Source organism: Hemitrygon akajei, chromosome 5 (assembly GCF_048418815.1).
Source record: "Hemitrygon akajei chromosome 5, sHemAka1.3, whole genome shotgun sequence".
Classification (NCBI taxonomy): domain Eukaryota; kingdom Metazoa; phylum Chordata; class Chondrichthyes; order Myliobatiformes; family Dasyatidae; genus Hemitrygon; species Hemitrygon akajei.
In genome coordinates this window covers 77,007,609-77,035,185 of record NC_133128.1, presented here as the reverse complement: position 1 = coordinate 77,035,185, position 27,577 = coordinate 77,007,609, and the positions used below count along the sequence as shown (strand labels likewise).

At 39.7% G+C, this 27,577-nt stretch overlaps 1 protein-coding gene across 1 annotated transcript in view; it reads right to left on the bottom strand.

Annotated features, from left to right (window-relative positions):
• LOC140727897 (uncharacterized) overlaps window positions 1–27,577 on the bottom strand; it is a 193,654-nt gene that overhangs the window by 4,282 nt on the left and 161,795 nt on the right. Inside the window, exons 50-60 of the mRNA XM_073045834.1 lie at window positions 25,425–25,581; window positions 25,039–25,182; window positions 24,164–24,289; window positions 22,674–22,719; window positions 22,307–22,410; window positions 21,092–21,213; window positions 12,548–12,816; window positions 10,212–10,311; window positions 9,177–9,460; window positions 4,990–5,091; window positions 3,119–3,265 (exon numbers count right to left, since the gene is read on the bottom strand). Coding sequence (XP_072901935.1) covers window positions 3,119–3,265; window positions 4,990–5,091; window positions 9,177–9,460; window positions 10,212–10,311; window positions 12,548–12,816; window positions 21,092–21,213; window positions 22,307–22,410; window positions 22,674–22,719; window positions 24,164–24,289; window positions 25,039–25,182; window positions 25,425–25,581 — 1,601 coding nt within the window. The remainder of the gene's footprint in view (window positions 1–3,118; window positions 3,266–4,989; window positions 5,092–9,176; window positions 9,461–10,211; window positions 10,312–12,547; window positions 12,817–21,091; window positions 21,214–22,306; window positions 22,411–22,673; window positions 22,720–24,163; window positions 24,290–25,038; window positions 25,183–25,424; window positions 25,582–27,577) is intronic.

Sequence of the window (27,577 nt, the reverse complement as noted above, 5' to 3'; positions counted from 1 at the left end):
CCCTCAGGTATTGCAAGAAATGTGATAATGATCAGATCAGCTGTTTCAGACATAAGTATTGATCTGAAGAGTGTGGAGAACGTTGTCAGAATGCATCTTTTACATCTAATGTGAGGACCAGAGTAGATCTTGAAGATGGTGTCAGTCACATGTGACAATCCCTCAGTACTGCTTTGGAATGAGAGCCTGGAGCATGTGTTCATGGCCCTGTAGTGTTGCTGTTTAACTTGTGTTGAGATTCTCATAATATTGACTAATGGTTAGTCATTCTCATAAAGCTGACTTGAATACTTATTCAATGTGGTATATATTAAGATGCAAGAAAGAAGCAGAAGACCACAGGAGCTGAGTTGTCTGCAGCCAATGTGAGAGGGCAGGTACAACCCAGTGACTTCCTTTAGTTAAGTTGCCCATTGTCTGGGGAAATGACAGAGAGAATTACCATGTGAGACCAGGTGTGTATAAAGATAAGAAGATGGGAATCTTTAAGAAATATTTAAGTTAAAAGCTGTTTTATTGGTTTTATGATTCTTGAAAATAACATATCATTCAATTTACATAGTAGTTTATGGACATCATTGTATATGATAGATCTGGGGTGTATTACAGATGTCTAGCCATATATTGTGCTCTTGGTTTTGTCTAACTGAAGTAACTTTTTATCAATTTGTACAGCCCAGTTCAATCACATGGCCTTTTGGAAATAGCTGCTCTATTATTGAAGGCAATAGAACCAATGTATTTCCTTTTGTCTTCAATTAATCTCTGGGCTTTTAAAATAAATACATTTTACTGTTTAAAGAATGCTTTGATATGTTAACTGTAAAATGGACTTTCAGCCAAGTTACTTGTTTACTTTTTTGCTATTCTATTTATATAAAACACCAAACATGAGACTTTTAGTATCCTTGGGTGAAAAATAAAATGAAGCACAACAGCACTGTGGTGCTTTAATAGATTAAACTGTTTAAACTTGCTTATGCATCTGGTGCCTTTCCTCACCCGTGACAGCACATGACCAGTTAATACACAAACTGCAGTAAAATCTGCGTTGTTGAATAGTATGGCAAACTGTTTTGCAGCCTTGTAATGATGCATTGCTGATCCAGCACAAGTGGAGAAATGCTAGGCCATTTTTTTCTTTCTGGAACAAATTTGTTTATGCTACCTTTGTACACAATGTTGCTCCACTAAAAGACTAGACCTATGTTTTATTTATTGGAGCAAACTGGGAGTAAGAGTACTATTAATCTGTGATATTTCAATGGTTTGTTTATACAGTCCATCATAATTAATGCCTGACAAAACCAAAGTAATCTATTATAAATTTCAAAGAAGGCCATTAATACATTAATTGGGTACTGTGAAATGCACCTAGTATGTAGGTGAGTGGTAAAATCTGAGAGGGGTGGGTGTGGGGGAGAGTTGCTGGGAATCTGGAGAGTGTAAAATGGAATTAGTGTCAAATTAGTGTGGCTGGGTGTTTGATGATAGGTTCAACACAAGGAATGGATAGATGTTTCCACACTCTATAGCCAGCCTATAGCGTATTCTCTGGTGACTAACCCTTTAAAAGCAGTGGAAACTGTTTTGACTCTTATTGATAAGACTTCTGTCACCAACAAATCACATAAATTTTAGTTGTCATATTTTTGGGTGATGCTGAAGTACAGGAATACATAATGTTCTTAACTTATCCCCAGTGGTTCCAACAGCACTGACGTTTACCCTTATGTCAATGGAATTAAGCAACCAAAATCAGCGCCTTAGGATCATCAAGAGAACATAATGATAGAGGCCATTCATCCCACCATGCTGATGTCATCCCTTTGAAAGAGCTCTCTCATCTATTTTCTTAATGCTACTTCCTGCATTTTTTTCCTTTTTCGGTTTGTATCTAATCCCTTTTGAAAGTTGTTCTTAAATCATCTGCTTTCATTCTTCCAAACAGCATATTATGGATCATAATAAATTTCTGCAAAACAGATTGCTATTCCCATCCCTGAGCTCTTGATCTTAAATGTGCATTCACTTTCTCGCCAATGCAAACATGTTCCCCTGATCTGGCTCTTTCAAAACACTTCATAATTCTGAACACTGGGTTAAATAGCCACTTGGCCTTTTCTGTTCTAAGGAGAATAAAACTAGTTTCTCTAGTTCCTCCTCACAATATAATTTTTATAATTAAGTAGAAATATTAGAACTAGTGTTTGTTTATTTCCTTGTCATTACAATGTGGACTAGTGCAGTGCCCTTTAAGTTCCCAGCTCTAATAAAACAATGTTGGCAACACTTTGAGAATATTGTAACTAAGCACATTCTGGGAGGAATTCATCTTTCTAGTTAAACTAATTTCAGTAAAGATTTTCAATACTCTTTAACCCCTTGAATGCCTCTATTTTCTTTTTTAAATTATTTGAACTTCTTTGTGTAAATCATCCTTAAAGTGCAAAATTCATCTGCTTTAAAATGTTTGTTCCTGCTTCATCTGGACTACCTCAGATGCAAGTCAGACCAACTCCTTCTAGATATGATTCAGCAACAATGTAGTTCATTTACCCATTCTACTTTCCTCACAGCCATAGCTCAGTATAGTTATTTCATGGTGGAAATAGGATCTAAAGGTTATGACCTATGACCTTCATGGAATGAAGAGCGCATCGTGCTTGAAGGAATAAACCATGGCTAAATTAAAGCATCCTCTACGCAGAACATCAACTTTATGTGCAATGCTTCCTCTCAAGAATTTTTTATTAAATTAGTCCTGTCAGTTGTCCAAAGATGGAGGCTTCTGTAAGTGGTGAATATAGGTCACTGACTCCCCCTCAGAGTTGTCACTATGATGCCATTGGTAATGGGAGCTTCTATAGTCAGGGAGGGTTCTCCAGTGAAAAGTCATGCAGAGTGACCAAGCCTTCACTCAGTTTACATTGTTTCCCTTCTCCTCCCCTCCCACGCAACTCCCAGTCTGAGATAACAATGTCACCAGTGGAAGATGCCATCACAAAACATCCCATAGCATTTTCCAGTGTTGCGCTCAAACAGATTTGACATTAAGAACTGATATCAAACCAAAGCCTTTAATCAAGTCCAGGTCTATTGAAACAGCCATACACACCATTGGCATTGGGGTGACTGGAGTATTCCTGAACCAGAAATAAGGAGGAGTGATACTGTAAGGAGTTATTGGACGTTGAGGACAAGGACTTGGCCTGGACCGGGGGTTGCAACTTCTTTGTGTTATTTGTTGCGGTTCTGCTCCAATCTGCAAAACAAACAATAACATTTTAAATAATTCAATACGTACTGCTGCTCAATTATCTAGAAAAAAAAACACTTCTATTTAACATATGTTCATTTGGGTATTTCTGATTGTGAGTGTTACTGTCAGACAAGCTGCCTGAGTGGGCATTTCTGCCCATTGTTGTTTCTGTCAAGGTGGCACATTACAGGTGGGTGAATCACTGTTTCTTGTTTTATACTCAAAGGTGAAATGGCTCAAATGACTCTTTAAGCTTCAAAGTCAGCTCAAGATCCTGACTTTTGAATATTTGAAGTAAGAACAGGAAAGCTGGGAAAGCCCAGGTGCTGATTTTGATTTATTCGAGCAGAAGCCTCTGCAATTTTTAGGACCTGATCTAATGTAAGTTTGTCATGGAAACTGAAGGATGCCAAAATAAAAGGTCTTGGTAACATTAACAGTTTCACAGTTCCAACAGTTGAGATTGGACAGAAGCAACCAGCAACTAGGCATATTCCTAATGTGAACTTCAGATGCACTTAGTCCTGAGAACCTGATTAAAAGAGCTTATGACTTGAAACAGGCAGGGGCTTTGCATACCTCGTGCTAACCTGGATTGTTACAACAACTCCAAACCCACTTTGAGACCTGTACTACTCAAAGCATTTGGAAAAGGAAAGCTCTCATTAACCATTTGTAGATCTGCAGTGTTCTCTTCTGTAGGCTTCCATCACATTTTTAAAAATCTATTATAGACAACCCTTTAAGATTAGGAAGCAGACAGCTGACATGAGTGGTGAATACCTCAGAAGTAGGATTACCGTACACAGGAAATAATCGAATTTTTGCTCTTTTTCTAAGACTGATTTCTAATAGTTAAACCTTTAATATTATACATGGCAGGAATTAGTTTAATGATTGATGGCATTGTTAGTATTGCTTAGCCATAAAATTCTTGGCAATAATCCAAGTGTGAAGGGTGCTTATCATGAGATACAGAAGTTCTTCTTGTTTACAATGGAATTAGTTGCACTGGTTACTTTTGAGGCACAATGTTTTCTTCACAGTGACTGCAAAGTTCACCTGGTGATTTGTAGTGGCTTTGTAGAATTACATGAAAAGCAAGTACTTTCTGGAAGAGCTCAGTATGAGATTTGGCCACGAGTTAAGATTTTGACTTTATAAACTATGACCTGCCTTAAGCTGAGCTTTTTCAATGATCCCAAAGATCTTAAATTCTATATTTTTCAGAAATTAGTTTGAAATCTATGACAATACAACCCTTGAAAAAGTTTCGTAACAAACCAGAAGCTAAAAGTGAAAAGGATAGTTTGAATAGTTTATATTCAGGGACAGACACAGTCCCCTAATGTGGTCTTACTTGGAGGTAGGTGCATCATAGTTTTATTTATTTATTGAGATACAGTGCACAGTAGGCCTTCTGGCCCTTCGAACCGCACTGCCTAGTAATCCACCAATTTAATCTGAGCCTAACGGGACAATTCACGATGACCAATTAATGAACCAATCGCTACGTCTTTAGACTGTTGTTGGAAACCAGAGCACCCGGAGGAAACTCATGTGGTCACGGGGAGAACGTACAAACTCCTTACAGGCAGTGGTGGGAATTGAACCTGAGTTGCTGGTACCTTGAAGCATGGTGCTAACCACTATGTACTGCCCCATAGTTGTTGAACACTAGTCAATATGCCCACACCCCAAGAATGTGATTCAAGTTGCTTTCTTACCTGAATTCTCAGCCAACCTCAGCTTGCCGCAGCACAGATACCTCCTCCACTGTTTCTGAACATTTTCTTTGACCAAGCAGTGAAAGATGAAGATAAAAGTTCCTGCAGAAATATAAAACACATGGTTTTCAGCCTACTGATCGAGAGGTTGCCTGTGGTTCAGCACTTTGTTTGCCAAGGAAGAGATTCCTGCTCCAGAGATTTCACCTCAAGAACTCACACTGACAGACCAGTGCAGTGCCAAGGGAGGGCTGCATGTCTGATACCGCCAGGTAAGACATAAATAGAGGACTGGTCTGCTGTCTGACGTAAAAACCCAGGTGGCAATCTTTCAAAGAGAGGAGAAGTTATTTCTGTTGATCTGCCTAATATTTATCACTCAGTCTGCATTTTAAAAACCAACAATCTTGCTGATAGCAAAGTATTGTCCATGGAGTATTCCTGGGGATGTTGTTGCAATGCATATACAAAGACACATGAAAATGGAAGCAGCAGTAAGCCAGCTGTCCCATCAAGCTTGCCCTGTCTATATCTGCCCCAGGGTCTCATTTTCTCTTCAGTCATTTTTCCATAGTCCTCAATTCATCAAATTTCCAAACATACAGCTATTTCCTCTTTATATCTCTCCAATAATCCAACCCCTACAACACACAGCATAGAGAACTCCAGAGGTTTGTCACCCTCAATGAGAAAACATTTCTAAACACCTCAGTTTTAAATCATCATCTCCTACAGATATTTCAGCTTATGTCCACTCATTCCAGATTCTTCCATGAGTGGAAACATCTCCACATCTACCCTATCACATCCCCTTAGGATCTTATATGCTTCAATAAGATCACCCTTCATCCTTCTAAAGAACGGAGATCATACTTTTAAAGCTGTTAATCATGGGGCAATCCTCTCATCCTCAGAATAAGTTCTTCTGGGCTACTTCCAATGCTATTACATACTTCGTTAAATAAGGAGACCAAAACTTTATAAAGCCCTGGTGAGGCCTCACTTGGAGTATTGTGAGCAGGTTTGGGTCCCTTATCTTAGAAAGGATGTGCTGAAACTGCAGAGGGTTCAAAGGAGGTTCATGAAAATTATTCCAGGATTGAACAGCTTATCATATGAAGAGCATATGATGGCTATGGGCCTGTGTTCTCCAGAATTCAGAAGAATGAGGGGTGACCTTACAGAAAACTATCGAATGCTGAAAGGCCTTGATAGAGTGCACTTGGAGAGGATGCTTCCTATGGTGGGAGAGTCTAAGACCAGAGGACTCAGCCTCAGAATAGTGTCCTTTTAGAATGAAGATAAAGAGGAATTCCTTTAACCAGAGGGTGGTGAATCTGTTTAATTCTTTGCCACAGACAGCTGTGGAGGCAAGTCTTTATCTATATTTAAGGCAGAAGTTGATAGGTTCTTGATTGGTCAAGGCATGACAGGATACGGGGAGAAGGCAGGAGATTGGGGCTGAGAGGAGAATTGGATCAGCCATGATGAAATAGTGGAACAGACTCGATGGGCCAAATGGCCTAATTCTGATCCTAAATGTTACAGTCTTATGGTCTTAAAACTGTACACAGTACTCTAGTTGTGGTCTCATTAATAGCTTTACAATTATAACAATATTTTTTCTCTCTTTAACCTATAGTAATAAAGGCCTATAAGCCTCTTGCTGTTTTAAATCTCTTACTACATCTGGTTGCTATCATTGTGTTTCATGCACAAGAACACTCCAGTCTATCCTATCCTCCACTCCTTAGTGTAGTGACTGTTTTTAAAGTGCTGCATTTGCCATAATGTGTGTCGCACCATTCGGAAAAGGCTGAGAAAAATACTATATAAATACAAGTTTTTCCTTTTTGAGGTGGCATCTAATTGGTCTACATATTACCTGGCCTTTCTCAGTCCAAACCTGAGTATTCCTAGTCTCAACCCATACCATATAACCATATAACAATCACAGCACGGAAACAGGCCATTCCGGCCCTCCTAGTCCATAGCCCATAGGCATACAGAATCCCACAATCTGTGGAGCTTCAAAGAGAACTGAAAACTGTGCAGGTTCAATGGATAAAGTTCAGCAATTACTTTAAGCTTTGCTGATGAGACAGCTTGAGGATGGGGATAGACTTGCAGGGAGACCGTAAGTACAAAGAAGACAAAGTAACAGCTACAATGAAAGAATGGTTTTGGTCTGCACTGCAATAAACAATGTTGAAAATGCAACACAGACAAAATGCTGGAGGATCCTCAGCAAGTCAGGCAGCATCTATGGAGGGGAACAAAGGATCCACATTTTTCTGAGACCCTGCATCGAGACTGGAAAGGAAAGTGGCCGGAGGGGGTCAAGGTCAACCTGGCAGGTGATAGGTGAGACCAAGTGAGGGGAAAGGTGAATGAAGTAAGAAGCTGGGAGGGGAGAGGTGGGTGAGGTAAAGGGTTGAAGAAGAAGAAATCTAATGGGAGAGAACAGGGGACCTTGGATTAAAGGGAGGGAAGAGGGGAAACGGAAGGAGCAGGTAAAGAAAAGAGGAGAGGTGAGAGCATGACCAGAATGGTGAATGGAAAAAAAGAGAAGGAGGAAAGTGGGAATAATTAATGCAAGTTGGAGAAATTGTTCGTGATATCGGATTGGAGGCTATCCAGGCAGAATGTAACATGTTGCCAATTCAAACTGAGTTTGGCCTCATTATGGCAAATGATTGCCATGTCAGAATGGGAATGGGAAGTCAAATTGAAATAGGCAGGCTCCAGCAGGTCCAATGTTTTGCAGTAGACAGAACAAAGCTGCTTGACAGAGCCATCTCCAAGTCTGTATTGGGTCTCATTGATGTAGAGGAGGCTGCATCATGTGCACCATATAAAATAGATGACTCCAGCAGACTTGCTGCACCTGGAAGGACTGTTTAGGGTCCTAGGTGGTGATGAGGGAGGAGATGTTGGAGCAGATGTGGCACTTGCATACTTGCAGGGATTAGTGCCAGGAGGGAAATCAGTGGGGAGGGACACGTGAACAAAGGAGTCATACAGAGAGAGATCCCTATGGGAAGCAGAGGGGTGGGGGAATGGAAAGACATGTTTAGTGGTAGAATTGATTTGGAGCTGGCCGACGTTGAATAGAATGATGTTCTGGAATCAGAGGCTCCTAATTATGAGGGTGGACACGCGAGAAATGAAGGAGATACAAATGAGGGCAGCATCATTGGCGGTGGAAGGGAAATCCCATTTTAGGGAAAAAAGAGAACATCGCAGATGTTCCAGAATGTAAAGTTTCATCCTGAGAACAGATACAACAAAGATGGAGGAAATGAGAGAATAGTTTTCTTACAAGTGACAGAGTGAGAAGAGGAATAGTCAAGATAATTGTGAGAGTTAGTAGGCTTGTAAAAGATGTCAGCAGATAGATGTTTCAAGAGATAGAGACAGATTACTAAATGGGACAGAGGTGTCAGAAGTGGAGAAGTAAATATAAGAGCAGGATAGAGACATAGTTGATGACATTTATGGGCTCAGCAGGGTGTAGCAGCAATGCAATCATCAATATAGTGCTGGAAAAGTAGGGGAGTATTATCAGTGTAGGCTTGGAACATGGACCATTCCACTAACCGACAAAAGGGCAGGCATAGCCTGGGCCCATACCATTGCCAATCACTACACTTATTGATTGAAATACAGTGTATTAACTTATGAACAAAGAAACTGCTCCTTTAAGGGTAACTCTACCAAAAAAGCAAGATACTTAGAAGCAACACACACAAAATGCTGGAGGAACTCAGCAGGCCAGGCAGCATCGATGGAAGGGAATAAACAGTTGTCACTTCAGGACTGACTAAGAGCCTTGGCCAAAAACATCAACTGTGTAGTCCACCCCATTGATGCTTCCTGACCCGCTGAGTTTCTCCAGCAGTTTGCATGTGTTGCTCAAGATTTGCAGCATCTGCAGAATCTCTTGTGTCTAAAATACTAAGAGGGCTGGACTTAATGGAGCCATTCAATTTTATGAGGTACTTTGAGACCATGAGTTGAATTGTCCCCTAAAACCCTGGCTTTCTCCTTCAGGAACCAGTGGGTCACTCAGACTTTTCATTAAATGATCATATCCTCTTGGTAACAGAATTGAGTCTAACTTGCAATCAGTTGTGGTAGATAACTTAGAGTGTTTGCTCACTGGATCAGAGATAATTAATACATACCTTGCAATGTATTGAAGATGGCAAATAGATACATAAATGGAATGTTAACTGGGGCCCATGCAAAGAAGGCAAATCCCCAGGTGATTCCCAGTAAGAAGGTAAGGCCAGTGACACTTCTTATGCTTTGTGATATACTCCTTTCTGCATTTTGATGTTGCTTCTGATTTTTGATTCGGCAGAACTGAATCATCACCACAATGAACATGCTGATGTTCAGGAGGAACATTACACAGAAATAGGCTACGGCAGCAACATAGAACACAATGTCGTCGTTGATCCAACAGCTGAAACACAGGAGAAAAGCACAGAGCTGGTTAGAAAACGGGTTCCAATGTTGTTGAATATTTCCTTTCTTTTAATGATCAGAAAAAAATTGTCTTTATAATGTGAAATTACACAAGCATCTTATTTCACACTGAGCTGCAGAATGAAGTACTTCATCTGAATTTAAATAATTGCAGTTGGAACCAGCATTGACCCAATGTAAGACATGTCATTTGAATAGCAATAACTAAGTTGCATTTTCTCTGATTTACTGTATCACCCATTTTGTACGAATTCATTCATGACAGAGCTAGAGTTTTACAGTTGTAGGCTTCTTTGCTAATTCAAAGCATAATTACTTGCATGTGAGCTGGATATACAGTATCTCATGGTAAGAAGCTGGAGCCTAGTCATTCACCCAACTAAATATACAGTCAACAGAGATCAGGAGCTCCCACCCGTACATTCTTACAACCTTGCTTGGTCCACTGCAGCCAATAAGTTAACTAGTATAGGATTTGCCTCTCCTCATTCCACTCAAGTATCCAGGTAGGGAACTTTGTTGCCTTCCTGTACTATGTCTTGCAAAATTACAAATAAGACTTTTATAAGTCTGTTTGCCATGTTATTATTGCATGTGGTGTAGAGAGGCAAAGTTCCAAAAGCAAAAGCAAAATTATTGGGTAGAAATAATATTTCCATTGCTTATTAACTAAAATGTCTTCTGTAATCGACAACAAATTTGTTTGCTTCCTCTGCAGACCCACTTACAACATATCGGAGGTCGTGTTGGCGGTCTTGTCATAGTGCCCAAGTCCATAGTTGTCTGGACTTATGATGAGGACGATGGCAATCACAATACTGGGAGTTCCTATTTCAGTCAGGAAGATTACAGTTAGCAAGCTGCTTATAAATACCAGTTGTCCTACTGTATTTTAGGAAAAAATGCACTGCTACAACCTAGACTTCTTCAACTCAGCATAAAAACATAATAAAAAACAATTTCTGCAAATTATAGGGCAGTTGCAATAATTCCTATTATCATATCTCTTACTTATCCCTTTGTGTTCCTGCTTATCTCCCTCTAACTTCACCCTCCCGTCTATACTCAGAATTATGTTATTATTTTTTGCTTGTACTCCCTCAGTGTATTGATGTGGGGAAATTATCTATATACTGTAATGACATAGAAAAAGAGTTTTTCACTCTATCAAACCAATTTAGTCTGTCTCACCACTCCCCTCTCCTCTCTATATTGCCCTCCCCAACAGATCCTGCTTGACTTGTGGAGTTCCTCCAGCAGTTTGCAGTCTCTTGTGTCTCCAAAGATACACAAAATTTTCCTGCCCTGGTTGTGGTTCAGTCTGCACCACAGAACACATGCATTCAGTCCACGGGTGAGGAGAATACTCAAGAGCTCGTGAACTTTTAGTGTTCTTTTTCTGAAGGGAGCTCTGGCTTCCAGTTGTTGACTATATTCAAGGTTGTCTGGTGGATTTTGTAATAGTCAGTGAATTGCATGGAGATTGGAACTGATACACAGAACACAAGAGTCTGTAAATGCTGGGATCTGGAATAACACATAAAATGCAGGAAGAAGTCAGTGTGTCAGACAGGGAAAGAAATGGACAGTCAGTGTTTCAGGTTGAGACGCTTCATCTGGACTGAAAGGAAGAAGGACAATAACTAGTAGGTAGAAAGGTGGAGCAAGAGCTGGCAGGTGATAATTGAATCTAGCCAAGGTATTGATAAGCAGATGGCAGAGGCTTGGGAGGGGATAGAAGAAAGTGACAAAGGGCTGAAGATAATGAATGTGATCAGCAAGGAAGGTAGAGCATGGAATACAGGGAGAGAGGTGGGAAGGGCAATCAGTGGGATGGGTGTGTAGGTGAAGAGCAGATGAAGAGGGTGGAGAAGAGAAAGATAAAATATCAAAAACCAGACAGCCATCATCTGCCTTTCACATTCCTTGCCTGGACTCACCTGCCAGATCTTGCTCAACCCCTTGCCCCCACCTCTTTATATTGGCCATCTCCCCTCTAACGTTCAGACCAGATGAAAGGTCAGAACACAAAAAGTCCATTACCTTCTGCAGATGCTAGTTGACCTGCCAAGTTCCTCCGACACTTTGTGTGAGGAACTGATGTACAAGGTTATCCACAACATTATTGAATGATGGAGTAGATAAAGGAGACCAAAGACCTACTCCTGTTTCTACTGCTTTTGTTCCATCATCATTTATGTTGGGCATCATACAGAGTTTGGAAATCAACTTCTTTTTAATATGAAACAACATACTTTTCAAGAAACGGAATTACTTTGAAATGCCATGAGAAAAAATTGTAATTTGTCTTTGATTCTAAGTGTTATATATGGAAAGCACTTGCACAAAGAGATACAAGTCAGCAATGACGTCAACCAAGACTGATTAAGATCTAACTTTACAAGCCGGGTGAAGGATTTGCTGACTGCAACATGCAAAGAAAACTATTAATAGAGCATGTTCTTCAAAGAACATATGGGGCAGGGAGCTATGATTGATGGAAGTAGCTGTGAAACAAACAAGTGCAATTGCTTTCATTAATATGGTGTCTTGACGTGAGAAGAGATATGAAGGTTTTATCTATGACATGTAATTTTGACCTACAGAATATACATGCTTCATAATATTAGCGGTTCAAAAGGGAATTTTAGATGTTTTAGGTGTTTGTGTGGGGGCTTGTGGTAGCCTGTGTCACAACTCCCAAATTACAAATTTCACTAGCAAACCTCAGAGGTGTTTCCAAAGTGAAAGATGTCAAATGGCAGGTTAGGGATTTGGGAGAGAGGCTGGGGTAGCAGCCAGAGAAGATGGGTTGAGGTCACTGAGAGAAGAAGGTTCTCGAGGATGATGGTAATGCTTGAAAATGAAAGAGAGCTAGATGGGGCTGGGTTCTTCAAAGACGACTGGAACTTGGGTTGGACAATGGAAAGAGAAATACTGCACAGCCTAATCATCTTCCTCGGGGAGTCCACCTCCACACTCCTGCATTGACCTAATGCACAACAAAAGTCAACTTTGTGTATGACATTTTCTTTTTAACAAGAAAAACTTTGGACTTACTTACCCCAACCAATGATGCAGAATTTCAACATGTACTTGCGCACATATGTGTTAAATACTTTAACAAGAGCCAGGTACATGTGGATAGCTTCAAGGCTCATCCATGTGAAGGAAACCAACAGGAAATAATGGAGGAACACAGCCACTGCAATACAGAGACCCTTGATGCTGAAGCCCGAAATCCAGGAATCAATGAGGAATGTCAAATTGAGAAATAATAGGGCAGTACACAGATTTATTAGGATTTTTGAGGGATAGTCCCTGCGGAGTTTCCTGAAAGAAAAATGAAAAATTGATTTGTTACTAGTCATTCATTCATTAGTGATCCCGGTGATCATATTTCCATTTTGTTATACTGTATGGATTCAAATTAGGGCAAGGAGGAGGGAGAAATAGTTGAATTATGCCACATCAAACTAAATTAATCACAAATGTGGGAACTTGTTTATTTCTTATAAGAACACTGTAAACACTGCCCTACATCCTACATCCACTACAACATCCAGAGTTGGTAACTGCTTGATTTTGCTGCTTGTGAAGTGAAGAATACAATGCTAGGCAAGCTGATAAATGTCATTACTCTGAATTACTTTGTGGAGGAGGGACATACTTCAACAGTAACAAGTCTGTGTTTTGGGCTTCGGGAAAGCAGTTAACAGCCGTGAAAATGAAAGAAAGTCTCCGAGCTTTCACTCATGTGGCTTCACAAGGGAGCCTGTAGATGCTGCAAACCTGGAGAAACACTCAACATTCCGGAGGGATCTATGGAGGCAAATGAACAGTTGATGCTTCAGGTCAAGCCCTTCCTTTCCAAACTCGATAAAGGGCTTCTTCCAGGCTTTCTGTTTTAATGTAGAAACAGGCAGGCCCCTCCCCCCAGTTACTAAATAACCTCACTTATGGAAGCCAGAATTTATGTAAATTCTCCCATACAATTTTCAAACTTGTAATAATAATAACTTGTTTAATAGATATAGCCATTCCAAACACAGAAGCCAATAAGTGAAAAGCAGCCTGAAATATGCTGAATTAAAAGAGGAAGTTGAAAGACTATAGGACAGGAACAGGGTATGCATCAGAATCTGATTTAATATCATCGGCCTATCTCTTGAAATTTGTTATCTTTGTGGCAGCAGTGCAATGCAATACATAATAATACAAAAAACCTGTAAATTACAGTAAATATATATATAATAGTTAAATTCAATAAGTAGTGCAAAAATAGAAACAAGAAAGTAGTGAGGTACTGTTCAAGGGTTCAATGCCCATTTAGAAATTGGATGGCAGAGGGGAAGAAGCTGTTCCTGAATCATTGAGTGTGTGCCTTCAGGCTTCTGTACCTCTTTCCTGATGGTAGCAATGAAAACAGGGAATGACCTGGGTGATGGGGTCCTTAATGATCCTATTGGTACTATCCACAACTGGTGTCACTGCAAAGTCACTACACAATAGCATTAAATAATTAGGCATTCGCACCAATATTTATGTAGATCTCCAGAAAGCCACAATACTAAACACCACTAGAAAAGTGTGATTTTCCTAGCAATTGAGAAATGAGCGTGCTTGGCAATGCCTGTACCTCAGGTTTACCAGCTTGAGCTGAGAAAAAAATGAAAATAAATCAAAAAATTCAGTGGTATTCATTAATGACTCAATATAGTGTAATGCCCTGGTTCACGTATTTACTGTTATGGCGTAGGTATTTCACTTTAGTAGTTCTGTAAGAGCACTCTGTTCTGCTTTCTGCCTGTTTGGGTTATTGTTGGAGATAAGGGATGATGGGGAATGTGTGCCATCCAATTAGGATGGTGGAACTGGGGGAGAGGTCTTTTGTGAGGGACATTAAAGTTGGTCTTGAGGATTTTTTCGGCGGGAGATGAACAGAGAAAAAGCTGGAATGAACCAGTCGTAGGATTCGACCCGGTGTGAGACTGTGATTTGATGAAACTCGGCGGCAAGATCATCTAAGGATCGGTGAATATTAATGAAGCATTGAGCTCCAACTTGTGCACATTTACCTGTTTAATTAAAATGGGCCCTCTTCTTTACTTTTCCTTCACTAACTCTTCAGTTAAGGCTCATAAATATAATTCCTTTAATTGCATGCGGTATACTGTCTGTTATTTTGTGGCATTAATTTTTAGCAGGGCAGCAAATTGCACAACATCCACACAAACCGGTGTTTGGGGTGGGAGAGCTGTCTCGATCTCACGGGTTTAGCGAGACCAGAGTGTGCCTTCCCTAAACTTGCACAGCCAAGGAAACCAGGGGTTTTCAATAGTATAACATATATCCTATTACATGTTGAGTATCACTTATTGAAAATCCCAAAATCCAAAAACTTCTGAAAGCCAAAATATATCACTTAATGGTATGCTGATCATGAAACACGCAGAGATCTATCATGACAAACTGACAATTAAAGGTAATTATGAATATTCAGCAGGCTGGTTGCAGAAATTTAAGAAGAGGCATGGCATTAAAATTTTTAAAGATTTGTGGTGATAAAAGTTAAGTCAAGTCAAGTCACTTTTATTGTCATTTCGACCATAACTGCTGGTACAGTACATAGTAAAAATGAGACAACGTTTTTCAGGACCATGGTGTTACATGACACAGTACAAAAACTAGACTGAACTACGTAAAAAAAAACAACACGGAGAAAGCTACACTAGACTACAGACCTACACTGGACTGCATAAAGTGCACAAAAACAGTGCAGGCATTACAATAAATAATAAACAGGACAATAGGGCAAGGTGTCCGTCCTGGCTTCGGGTATTGAGGAGTCTGATAGCTTGGAGGAAGAAACTGTTACATAGTCTGGTCGTGAGAGCCCGAATGCTTCGGAGCCTTTTCCCAGACGGCAGGAGGGAGAAGAGATTGTATGAGGGGTGCATGGGGTCCTGACGAACGGTCTCAGCCCATAACGTCGACAGTGCTTCTCCCTATAGATGCTGCCTGGCCTGCTATGTTCCACCAGCATTTTGTGTGTGTTGGTTGGGTCCTTCATAATGCTGTTTCCTTTGCGGATGCAGCTTGTAGTGTAAATGTCCGTGATGGCGAGAAGACCCCGATGATCTTCTCAGCTGACCTCACTATCCGCTGCAGGGTCTTGCGATCCTGCAAGATGTCTGCTGATCAGGAAGCAGCAGAGAAATTCATTGGTGAGTTTGCCAAGATCGTTGCTGATAAAAGCCTAACGTTGAATGACTGCATCAGTAAGCATGTGTAATAAACAAGTGTCAAACAAAGACTGCTTACTGCGAAATTCAGAGTCAGAAATTATGGCGGTCCCAAGCTATCTCATTTTATATTCCAAAATCCCAAAAAATTCCCAAATCTGAAACACTTCTGTTCCAAAGCATTTCGGATGAGGGGTACTCAGCCTGTAGCTTAATTATGGGTGATTATTGAAGGAAATGGAAGGATTAGGCATGAAGTTCTGAAATTCTGGTCACCCCATTGTAGGGAAGATGTGGTGACTGTGGGAAGAGTGTAGAAATGGTTTACCAGAATGATGCTTGGATTAGAGGGTAATAGAAGGTGACACAGTCGGGTAGCAGTTAGCTCAACATTTGAAGTGCCAGCAGTCAGTAGTTGAGTTTCAATTTCTATTGCTATCTGTAAGGAGCCTGTATCTTCTCCCCATGACCATGTGGGTTTCCTCTAGCTACTCCAGTTTTCTTCCCACGTTTCATGTTACGTTGGCATCGGAAGCATGGTGACACTTCTGGGACACCCTCAGGTCGCAGTGGTTGTTGACATTTCACTATATGTGTTGATGTATATGAGACAAACAAAAGCTAACCGTTAGCTATAAGGAGACAGTGAACCAACTTGGGTTGTTCCCTCTCGAGTATCAGAGGCTAAGAGGAGACTTGACTGAAGTTTTTAAAATTATTAGAGGTACAGATAGTGTAGCCAGTTGGAATCCTCCCAGAGGAGAAATGTCAAAGACCAGAGGGCATGCTTTTAAGGTTACAGGGGAATTTTAAAGTTGATGTGAGAGGCAAGATTTTTTACAGAGAGAATGGTTGTTGCTTGGGATGGGTTATCAGACATAGTAGTGGAAGAAGGCAGTTTGGAGGAGTTTAAGAGGCTTTAAGATAGACATGAATATGAAGGGACTGGAGAGATATGGGTGATACACAGGAGGATTACATTTAGTTAAAATGGGCATTAAGATCGGCAAAACATCACGGACCAAATTACCTGTCCAATGCTCTAATTTTCATTGATTATACCAAGTATGCGTAGAATGATATGACATAGATTACTATTGAAAATTAATTTTTCTGACACTTAGGAATCAGCTTATGGGCAGTTCTTAGGAACACCTACGCAACCTGAAGACTACCCTGTATTTTACTTTGGAGGGGCAGCTCACTGGTTCTAACATTTAGGGAAAGAGAGGGGGAGATAATAGTGTCGAGACCATTGTAGGATCAGCTATGTTGGCGAATGGCGAAACAGGCTTGAATGGCTGAGTAGACCATTCTTAAAGTTTCTCTTTAAACTTTTTAAAGTTTCTCTTTAACTTATTCTTTTGCTGGTTCTTAAAGTTTTATGTTCTTACGAGATTTCAATTTTACATGACATACACAGGTTTCCTGTGCTTCCTGAGACCCAGTCATGAAACAAGTGAATGGAAATTTATGAAGCTGAGTAGGAACCAGCATTTAGAACAAATAACAGAACATAGAACAAATCCTATCATCGAAGGTTATTGGGAAAAGGCAGGAGAATAGGGTTGAGAGGGATGATAAATCAGCCATGATGGAGCAGACTCAATTGGCCAAGTGGTTTAATTCTGCTTTAATTATGTGCTTATGGTCTTAACAGCACAAAAACAGGAACAGGCCTTATGACCCACTAATTACATGCCTAACTAATCTAATTTTTTCTGCCTACATAATGTCCATATCTCTCCATTCTCGGTATATTCATGTGCTGATGTAAGAACATTTTCAACACCGCTATCATATTTGCCTCCACTACCAATCATGAACCAACAATGTAAGAAAAACTTGTTCTGCTCATCTTTGAACTTACTCCCACTCACTTTAAATGCCCCCTGGTAGCAGACATTTCTGCCCTGTGAAAAAAGATACCAGCTCTCTACTCTATGTTTGCTTCTCATAACCATAAACTCCTAACAGGAATGTGAATAAATTCTGGATATCAATAAATACTGAGCACTCATAGATGCTCACTCAGGACAAGTATTGTTGAAAAGTGAGGAGTTAGGCATTGTAAGTTAATTTGTATCAGAATGGATAACAAGTGACTGTCTTAGATCAGACCTCAATCTGTGAAATCCATTTATAAGAGCTTTTTCCGCTACAGGTCCACACCCAGCAGCTGAAGGAGGACCCGTACTCCAAGCCCTGTGACCATTAATAACTTGGCATTGTTAAAAAAAAGTACAAGTGGCATATGTGGAATGTCTTTAACATAGTAAAATATTCCAGTTAAATCACATAAGGAAACAGATAATCACGTTAATCAATGGATTAGCTTATAACTAACATCTTAAATGAGGAGAAGGGCATGGAGAATATAGGGGCATCTGAGGTGGGAAGAAGAACATTCAAGATAAAAGTCTAGTTTCTGAACCAGAGTGATACTAAAGAACCTTTCTACTGGTTGTGTTTATACTGAATCCAAACAATGAAAAAAATTATCTTGCCATTCCAAAGCCAATTAACTTGAGCAATTCAAATACAAAATAGCCTTGATATATTGATCCAAACCTTTATTTTTGTCAGTGTCATAAATCCTCATAAAAATAGATGGACTTTCTATGTAGGAGGGGATGCGTGTTTTAAAACAGACATCTCTTTTCTACTATGCAAGTTCTAAATATGTCAAATGCCTCATTAATCAAGATTAAGAATAGATTAGCTAATGACATTTTTAGCATGAGGAGGTTTGCCAAAAACATTTTGTACAATGTTGGTTGTATCAGAGAATAATTATCTCCAACACCAGCCTGAAACCTTAACCTGAATCTTGTTTCCTTTCTTTTCTTCCTCACTAGCAAGTAGTGTGAAGCATGAGGGGATAGTCCTGTTTTATTATCATGCACTAAAGGTCTTCATATTTAGCTGTGTTTGGATAGTGAATGTAAACAAACATGGGATCAGGAGAATCACCTCAAAGTCCATAAACCCAAGACAAGATTGCAGTATAGGTTGCTTGAATAGTACCAATGGTCTACATTACTAAGCAATCCATGACTTACTCCATGCTAAGAATATGTCCCTATGAATAAAGAGTTACTACATTGAAGTTTAAGAGAGGGGGAGAGTATAAAGTCAAGTTGATTGAAGACAAGTGGTATGTGGACTCTTAGTGACCAAGGACTTGAATACAAGATAGAGATGACTCGCTTCTTTTGCAGAGGGTCTTGGTAAAACTGCAACTGAAATATTGTGAATATGTTTAATAGGTCTGGTGTTTCTGCTACAGGAAGGAGATACTTGAATTGAATTGAATTGAATTGAATGATCTTTATTGTCATTATACATAGGTACAATGAAACTTTGTTTGGCTTCCTCTCAGGCAATCAAACAGAGAGGTAGATAAAAACAAGACAGTAATAGAAAAACAGTATTAAATAGATAAGTAGCAGAAAATAAGTCACAGCAGCACCAGAATATCACAGTAATGCACAAAGTGTCATTAGTGCAAGTATTTGAGTCCTTGTGGGTGCTCACGGTTTCAGTCATTGTTCTGTGGGAGTGGTGTGATGGAGGCCACAGCTCTGGGGTAGAAGCTGTTCCTCAGTCTATTTGTTCTGGTTTTTAGTGTCCTGAACCTTTTGCTGGAAGGAAGCGGGTCAAACAGGGAGTGGCCGGGGTGTGTGGTGTCTCTGGTTATTCTGATTGCATTCCTCCTGAGTCTGCTGGAATGGATGGTGTCCAGTCCTGGGAGCTCCATCCTGACAGTTCGCTGGGCTGCCTTCACCATACGATGCAGGTCTTGTCGCTCAGCGGCTGTGCAGCTAGCATACCACACTGTGGTGCTGTTGGTCAGGGTGGTTTCAATTGTGCTTCAGTAGAAGTTAAGCAACAGCTTTTGTGGGAGTTTGGCCTGTTTCAGCTTTCTAAGGAAGAAGAGTCTTTGTTGTGCCTTTTTTACAAGCATTGAGGTGTTGGTGGTCCATGTCAGCTGCTTTGACAACATAACTCCAAGGAGTTACTTGGAATTGAAAGAGTGCTGAGAAGGTTAGGTTCAAGGAATCCTAGAATTGTACAGCACAGAAGTAATCTACTCAGGCTATCTTGTCTATTCCAACCCGTTACATTAATCCATCAGCCAGCAATTAGCCCATTGCACTGTAGCAATTCAAGTTACAAGACTGATTCCTGAGTTGGAGGGTCTATCCAATGAGAGAAATTAAACAGTTTCATTCTTATTCTCTAAAGTTAAATGTGAGAGATGATCTGCAAAACTCTTACAGGGCTTGACAGGGTAAATACGTATCTAGATCTTGGGGGGGGGGGATCACAGTTTCAGAGTGAGATGTCTGCAATTCAGGACTGCAATGCAAAGAAATTGAGAAAGATTTCTTCACTCAGAGCTGTTTGAAATTCCATCCTCAAGAGTGTAAAAAGACTCAGCATATTCATGAGTGAGATCAGATTTAAAGCAGGAAAGTGTTGAGGAGATTAGCATAGTGGACAAACTGGCTTCTTGTGCACTTATCTTTCATGTTCTTATATAAAGACATTCACGACCTTGTCACAACAGAAGGCAGTGTTTTTGGTGTGCTGGCCCCCTAGTGGATGTGACAAAAACAACAGCCGATTTGTGCATTGTGACATACCACAAACAGAAATGGGCCTGCTAATTAGATTATGCAGCGAATGTTATCCAAGCCTTTGGGGTTGTTCTTTTTTGAATAGAAACATATGGGTTTGTCCAGTTATCAGTTTTTAAACATCTACTGTATGAACAGTCAGTGTTCAAGAACTAAAATAAAGCATCAAAATAGGGAGATATCCATTTAAGGTAGAGATGACGTGATCTTTTTTTCTCCAGGGTTTGAAGAATCTTTGGAATTCTCCAACCCACTGGACACTGGGAGCAGAGTATTTTGAGTATTTTTAAGGCAAAGGTAAACGGATGAACATTGAGATAAAGATTTACTAGGGCTAGGCAGTAATATAGAGTTAAGGTTATAATCATATCCTTAATTGTAACCTTAATGACTAAAGTTACAATTGGTAACTTTAATGCAATTCGAATGGCTCTTGTTTGAAAATGACCATATTGCACTCCCTGTAAGTGCCAAACTTCTTAAGACCCGAAAGGCAGGGAGGGGGAATTTACACCTTCTAAGACTGAGATGTACGTGGCACATTGAGTTATACTCATCTTCAGTGTGTAGTGGAGTGCTGGGCATGTTACATTAAAAAAAAACAGTTTGGATGAATGATTTATCTTAGAAGTGGAACATATTGTAATTTCACTGGTTTGCAGAGAAAATCACCCAGTGTTGGGAGTATTAGAAAGTATATGAGGAAAACTAGAGACTCACTCAAAGGCGAGATAGGTAACCAGGGTTACAGCCAACAGAACTGAGGAAAGTCCGCAACCAATATATGTAATGAAAGTAAGGATCCGGTTGTTCTGTTCATCAATTTTGTCTCTGGAAATAACCTGCGGAAACAACAGAAAACTAAGTTACATAGCATGGAGCTTTGGTCCATCTTGGTAAGAGTTATTGCAATTAAATACGAAGCCTCTTCATTCACTCAGAGCAGTATCCATCAACTTCTTTTAAATAGTTTCACATATTTGTTATCTGTAGATGTCTTTTGTGATAATTAGATTTAACAGCATCAATGAGGAAAAGAACTTGCACCTTGAGTCTGGTAGTGGTGTAGAATTTACTATTGAAGGGGGTGATAGAGACAGGAACCCTCATTGTATGTAAACTGCACCGCGATGTGTATTTGAAGAGCCATGAGCTATAGATCTATAAAGGGCAATAGATCCGGTGCTGGGAGGCAGATTAGTCTGGATAGATCTTTAACAACTACATGGATATGATGGCTGAAATGGCCTCCTCCTGTGTCAGTAATTTTCTGTCATTTTATCCACAGGTGACTCTACGGTTTCGAAACCATGAACTCTCAGACTCTTTATAAGACTGCCACTCTGTCACAACTCTGTCAAATGATTTCCTGCTATTAGTAAAATGCCTAATGTAAAACTAATGCTCCACTCCAAGACTTTCCCAAACTCTTCCTCTCCAGCACTCCAATATATGATCAGTTTCAACATTATGAGTTTGAACATTTACTGGGCAAATTTTCTTGGCTCTTTTTGTTAATTACCCTCAAACCACATGTTAAATTAGTCTAGGCATCAAAGTTATGAGTAAACACTGGTTATTACCAATTTTTTTTGTAATTGCTTGCTATAAAGTAATTGCTTGCTATAAAGTATTTATATAAATACTATATAAAGTATTTAAATACTATAAAGTAAACATCTTGTAGAATTATTATAGTTTTAAATTTCATTGGGTGCAAAGTTCAAAAGTGTTGAGGTCACGAAAGGTCTTTCTAAAGATAATTATAGTAGTAAGATATTCTTATTTGATGCCAATACATTTAGCATTAAGCTAGATTATATCTAACATTTTATTTACTTTCTTAATCATTGCGCTTAGAAAATTGCAGGTACTTTAATCAAATTTAACAAGGGTTGAGTTTTGGTCAGGAAGTCTTTCCATTTGTTCACCTACCAGCAAGACGCCGAAGTGCGTGAGATGGTCACATTCACAGAATGTCTCATTAGAATTTTTCGGTACTGTTCTGCAACCATCTGAATTCCATCCGCCTCTACCACCTGCAAGCATAGGAAGGCACTGTAACATTCTGAAATTAAATTCCGGCATGCAAAAAGCAAACACCATTGCACCCACTCCAAAGATGAAACTGAGAGGGTGGATTGTATTAAAGGATGCAGAAAAAGCTTGGTAAATTATAGAACTAGGCAGAATAATGAGAGTGAAAAGTTAATGTATGCAAGTATTTACTGCTGCACATAGGGAAGAAATACTGGACAGGTGGATTTTTTTGGGTTGTTTAAATTTGGCAAGGAGTACTTACTGTTTTTACTGAAGTCCCAGAACACACACTGTACCTTAAAATCATTCTGCAATTGAAGAACACAATGCAGATATGTATCAATTTTTGTACAAAAGAAAGATGGGTATGACTTATACAGAATTAACCATCTTTAACATAACAAGATTTTTACAAAGATTGTTCAAATGTGATCAACTTATTTAATTTTCTTTTAATAAATACCCGGAACCAAGTCCCATGCAATTGATTTGCATGAAAAACAAAATTTTCCTCAAACTTTCTGATATTAGACCTAGCATCTGCCTATTAAAGTACGTGTTATAGTTCAGTCTGAAGATTGTGGGTGTAAGTCCCATGGAAGTTTAAAAATCAAAGCAAGTCTGAATAGGATGCTGAGGTACCATTCTGCTGCTGAGACTGTTGTCTTTGAAATGAAATACTTAACTGAGGCCCTCTTTCCTGATGTCACCAGGTCAATATTTATTCCTTTATCAGTGTCACTAAAAAGATAGTCTCATTGTTACTTTAGAAGCCTGCTGTACACAAACTGGCTGCTGTAGTTTCATCAAAAACATTTTGGCTGTCTTGACTCCCTACAGAAAGCACACCCTCTTTTCTTCAATTATTAATTTCAATAAGAAATTTTCAAGCAACTTCACACCATCTGCAAAAAGCAGAATTTCCCACGGCCAATTATTTTAATCCTATCCCCATTCCTGCTCCAACATATCAATGCACAGCCTCCTCTTCTGCCACAATAAGGCCACTGTCTGGGTAGAGGAGCAACACCTCACATTCCATCTAGGTAGCCTCCAACCTGATGGCATGAACATTGATTTCTCCTTTGGGTACCTTTTTCTCCCCCCTCCTTCCCCTATTGCTCACTCTGGCCTCTTCCTGCTTCTCCTCACATGCCTATCACCCCCCTACCCCGATGCCTTTCCTCCTTCCCTTTCTCCCATAATCCACTCTGTTATCCTATCAGGTTCCTTCTTCTCCAGCCATTTGCCTTTTGCATCTATCACCTCCCAGCTTTGTTCTTCATCCCCCTTCCTCTACCCATTTGGCTTCACCTATCACCTTACAACTTGTCCTCCTTCTCCTTTTTATTCTGGCATCTTCCCCTTCGTTTGCAGTCTTGAGGAAGGGTCTCGGCCTGAAACGTCGATTGTTTATTCCTTTCCTTAGATGCTGCCTGACCTGCTAAGACCCTCCAGCATTTTGTGTGTGTTGCTCTGGATTTCCAACATCTGCAGAATCTCTTGTGTTTATGATTTGTTTTATTTAGAAGTTTATTTATTGACTTTCACTTGCCCAAGAATAATGCAAGATAAAAATGTGTCTTGAAACTTTTGTGGCATTACAATTCTGACCTAAAATAAACTTTCTCAATACGATTCTTATATCATATTTTCTATTATATACACAGAAATTTCCCAACTACTTCTGACAGGAAACTGAGTGGATAGCAATGGTGTGTATCAAAGAACGATCATAGATTTTGGTAATACCTTCGTGGGCTCAATATTCCTGAATGTGATTCGGACTGGATCTGTCAGATTAACAATGCTAAGATTGGCAACACTGGATGCGATGATGTAACTGTTCAAGCAGTAATTTTTCTTCAGGCTGGGATCCTGATAACATGGAGCATAATTGTTAAAAAAAAAGAATTGTAAATCTAGAAACAATTAGTTACTTGATCCTTACTTAACCACTAGCCTAAAAGCTGGCAAGGAAACTGGCAATCTATTATTGATCGAATTTAATAATTAATTTTGAACGCTTTCAAATATGGCATGGGTTATCAGATTCCAGGAAGTTTTGGCAAAGCATAAATAATGACCTATGCCATAATTTTCAGGCAATTTTACAGTTTAAAATAAACACAATGCGTATATATGTTGTCCCAACAGAGCAAATATCCAGGAAGTTCTAGGCCACTAAGACTGGGCTCCATTGTAGCGTAGAGGTTAGCATGACACTATTAGAGCTTAGGGAGTTCCAGAGCTTGGAGTTTGATTCCGGCACCATTCTGTAAGGAGCCTCTGTATGTCTCCCTGTGGAATGCATGGGTTTTCGCCAGTGCTCCGGTTCCCTCCCACAGTCCAAAGACAGCACATTCTTAGGTAGGTTAATTGGTCATTGTAAGTTGTCCCTTGGTTAGGTTAAGGTTAATCGGGCTGGTGGGGTTGCTGGAGCAGCATAGCTCAGAGGGCTAGAGGAGCCGACTGTGCTCTGTATAGCCCAATAAATAAATAAACAAATAAGAAAGTCCATTTCCTCACTTCTACCCGCAGCATTTGTGTGAAGTTTCAAACTTCTTTTCTGATCATTGTAGTCATTCAAAGGCAAAGATAAGCAAAAAGAGCAGTTAGACTTCTACCTGGAAGAGTGTTGGTTTTTCGTAGAAGGTGAATTGTACTCTTGACGCTTGCTCCTGATTCTCCGATGTCAAGTTGCTCAGCAGAGAAGGTGGAAGTTTAATTGCTGCAAATGTTTCTGCAGGGGCTGCTTCATCCAGAGAAACCTGAAGCATCAAACCAATAATTACACAGACCATAAAGAGTTGGATAACAAGAGACTGCTCTTTGAATTTTTGCGAGGATTGGGCACTCGAAACAGCAAATTTCAGATTTCTTAATTTAGCACGATCACAGACATCTTTTATTTATCATTAAATTTTCTCACTATTAAACTCCAAGAACAACTCTGACCACTTTTTGGCTTCAGACATTTCTAAATGAGGTGGAAATTTTGCGGCCATGGTACCTGCAGGTTGGTGACATCACTGATGCTGAAGTCTGCTCCGTTGAAGCCTGTGGCGTTGATCTTGGATACCGCCAGAGCCAAAGAAGACGAGGTGATGTTTATTGATTCAGTTGTGAAACTCAGCTTCAGGCCAATTGTGTCAACACTTTGTATTAGTCTAAGAGAAGAACAATCTATGTTAGCAGCTGGCAGGAAGTTACATGTGCAAAAAAGCAGGAGAAAGAAAGAGGTGGAAATTTATGTGATCAAATCAAATAAATGGTTCAATGATTTTACAGATCTATTTACCTACTCTTACTGCGTCTAAAGACAAATAGAAATAGTGAAATGGATAGCAAAATGGGCTGAAAATCTCAAAGGTATTCAGCCTTCTGCACGATGAAATATCTTCATTATTCTCCTTTTTTCACTAATTACAATTTTGCAATCTTGTCTGCATTTTTAAATTAAAAACAGCTTGAGGAATAATATTAGGTCATGGAGTCAGTGCATGGAATTTATTCTTTTGGCCCAAATCATCTATGCCAACCAAGATCCCTATCCAAAATAGAACCAATTGCTTGAATTTTTTTCATACTGTTTCTAAACATTTACTATCCATGTATCTCTCCATCTAGTTTTTTTTATTAAATTTTTATGAGTTTCTACAATGCAACAAAACAAAAACAGTAAAAAAAGAGGTTTATACAGTTCAAAACAAACATATCAAAAGTACAGTTCATAACAGTTAAGAACCCATAGTAAAATCGTATAAAGTTAGTTACCACCCCACCCTCCCACTACCCAACTCCAAGCCAACCTTACGATATATAAAAAAGTTCATCAGAACTTATTCACCACAGAGCTGTATTTATAAAAAGAAGGTATATTGCCTACTACCTAATCTATAATATGTTTACACATCAAAAAAAATCATAAATCCTAACCGTAAGAAACTGGAAGTAAGGGATTTAAATGCAAAAGTAAAACAGGGAGGGATGCACCCTTAATATAATGGAAAATTTAAGAAGAAGTCTCCACTGCTTTTGGAATTTTATGTCCGAATTAAGAAGTGAATAATGAATCTTTTCAAGGTCTAAGCAGGACATAATGTCTCTGAGCCATTGAGCATGAGTGGGTGGGGCAGCCTCTCTCCACCTAAGAAGGACTGCACGTCTGGCCAAAAGAGGCAAAAGACAATGTACAACGCTTAGTCGGAATGAAATGCACGTCAACTTCTCCCGAAATACCATCTAGTTTTTAAATATTATCAATGTACTTGTCTCAACCACTTCCTCTGGCAGCTCATTCTACACAGTGTTCACTCTCCTTTCTTGTTGAGCTCATCTTGTCATTGTCAATAAATATTCATCGTTTCACTCTGTAAACCTTGCACTTCAAATTTCACTTCTCCAATATTACACAATTTACAAATTCTGCATCAGAATTATCAAGTATCTCACTCGGGAAAATACGTACATTTTTAGGTAGCTTGTGGACGGATAGCCACTCACAGTACAGCTATTCTATTAGAGTTATTCATTGTTTAGCACATACCTGGACCAAGTTTTAACAGGAAGAGGACAAGAGACCAATTTTTAATTCATTTTGTGTGTCATTGGCAAAGACTAGGATGTTTGTGTCCATCCCCAATTCTCGTTGAGGTGGTGGTGGGACATCACTTTGAACCATTGCCATCTTTCTGGTGAAGGTACCCCCACCGTGCTGTCAGGCAGGGAGTTGGAGAATGCAGACCCAGAGATGATGAAAGGCTCGCAATATATTTCCAAAAGTGAGCAGCCAGTGCGATGCAGAGGGGAACGGGCAGGTGGTGGTGTCATGTACATATGCCACCAATGTTTGTCTTGGTGGTAGAATGTATAATTGGAAGATACAGTCAGAGTAGCCTTGAAGATGACTGCAGTGCAATATACGGACGGAAAATGCTGCAGCCTATGGCACCTACAAGGAGTGATTGATAAGTTTGTGGCCTAAGGTAGAAGGAGTCAATTTTAGAAAACCTAGCACATTTATTTTTAAACATAGTCCCCTCGTACATTTACGCACTTAGTCCAGCGGTCGTGGAGCATATGGATCTTGGACCTCCAGAAAGTGTCCACAGCGGGGGTGATTGATAAGTTTGTGGTAGAAGGAGATGAGTTACAGTATTAACT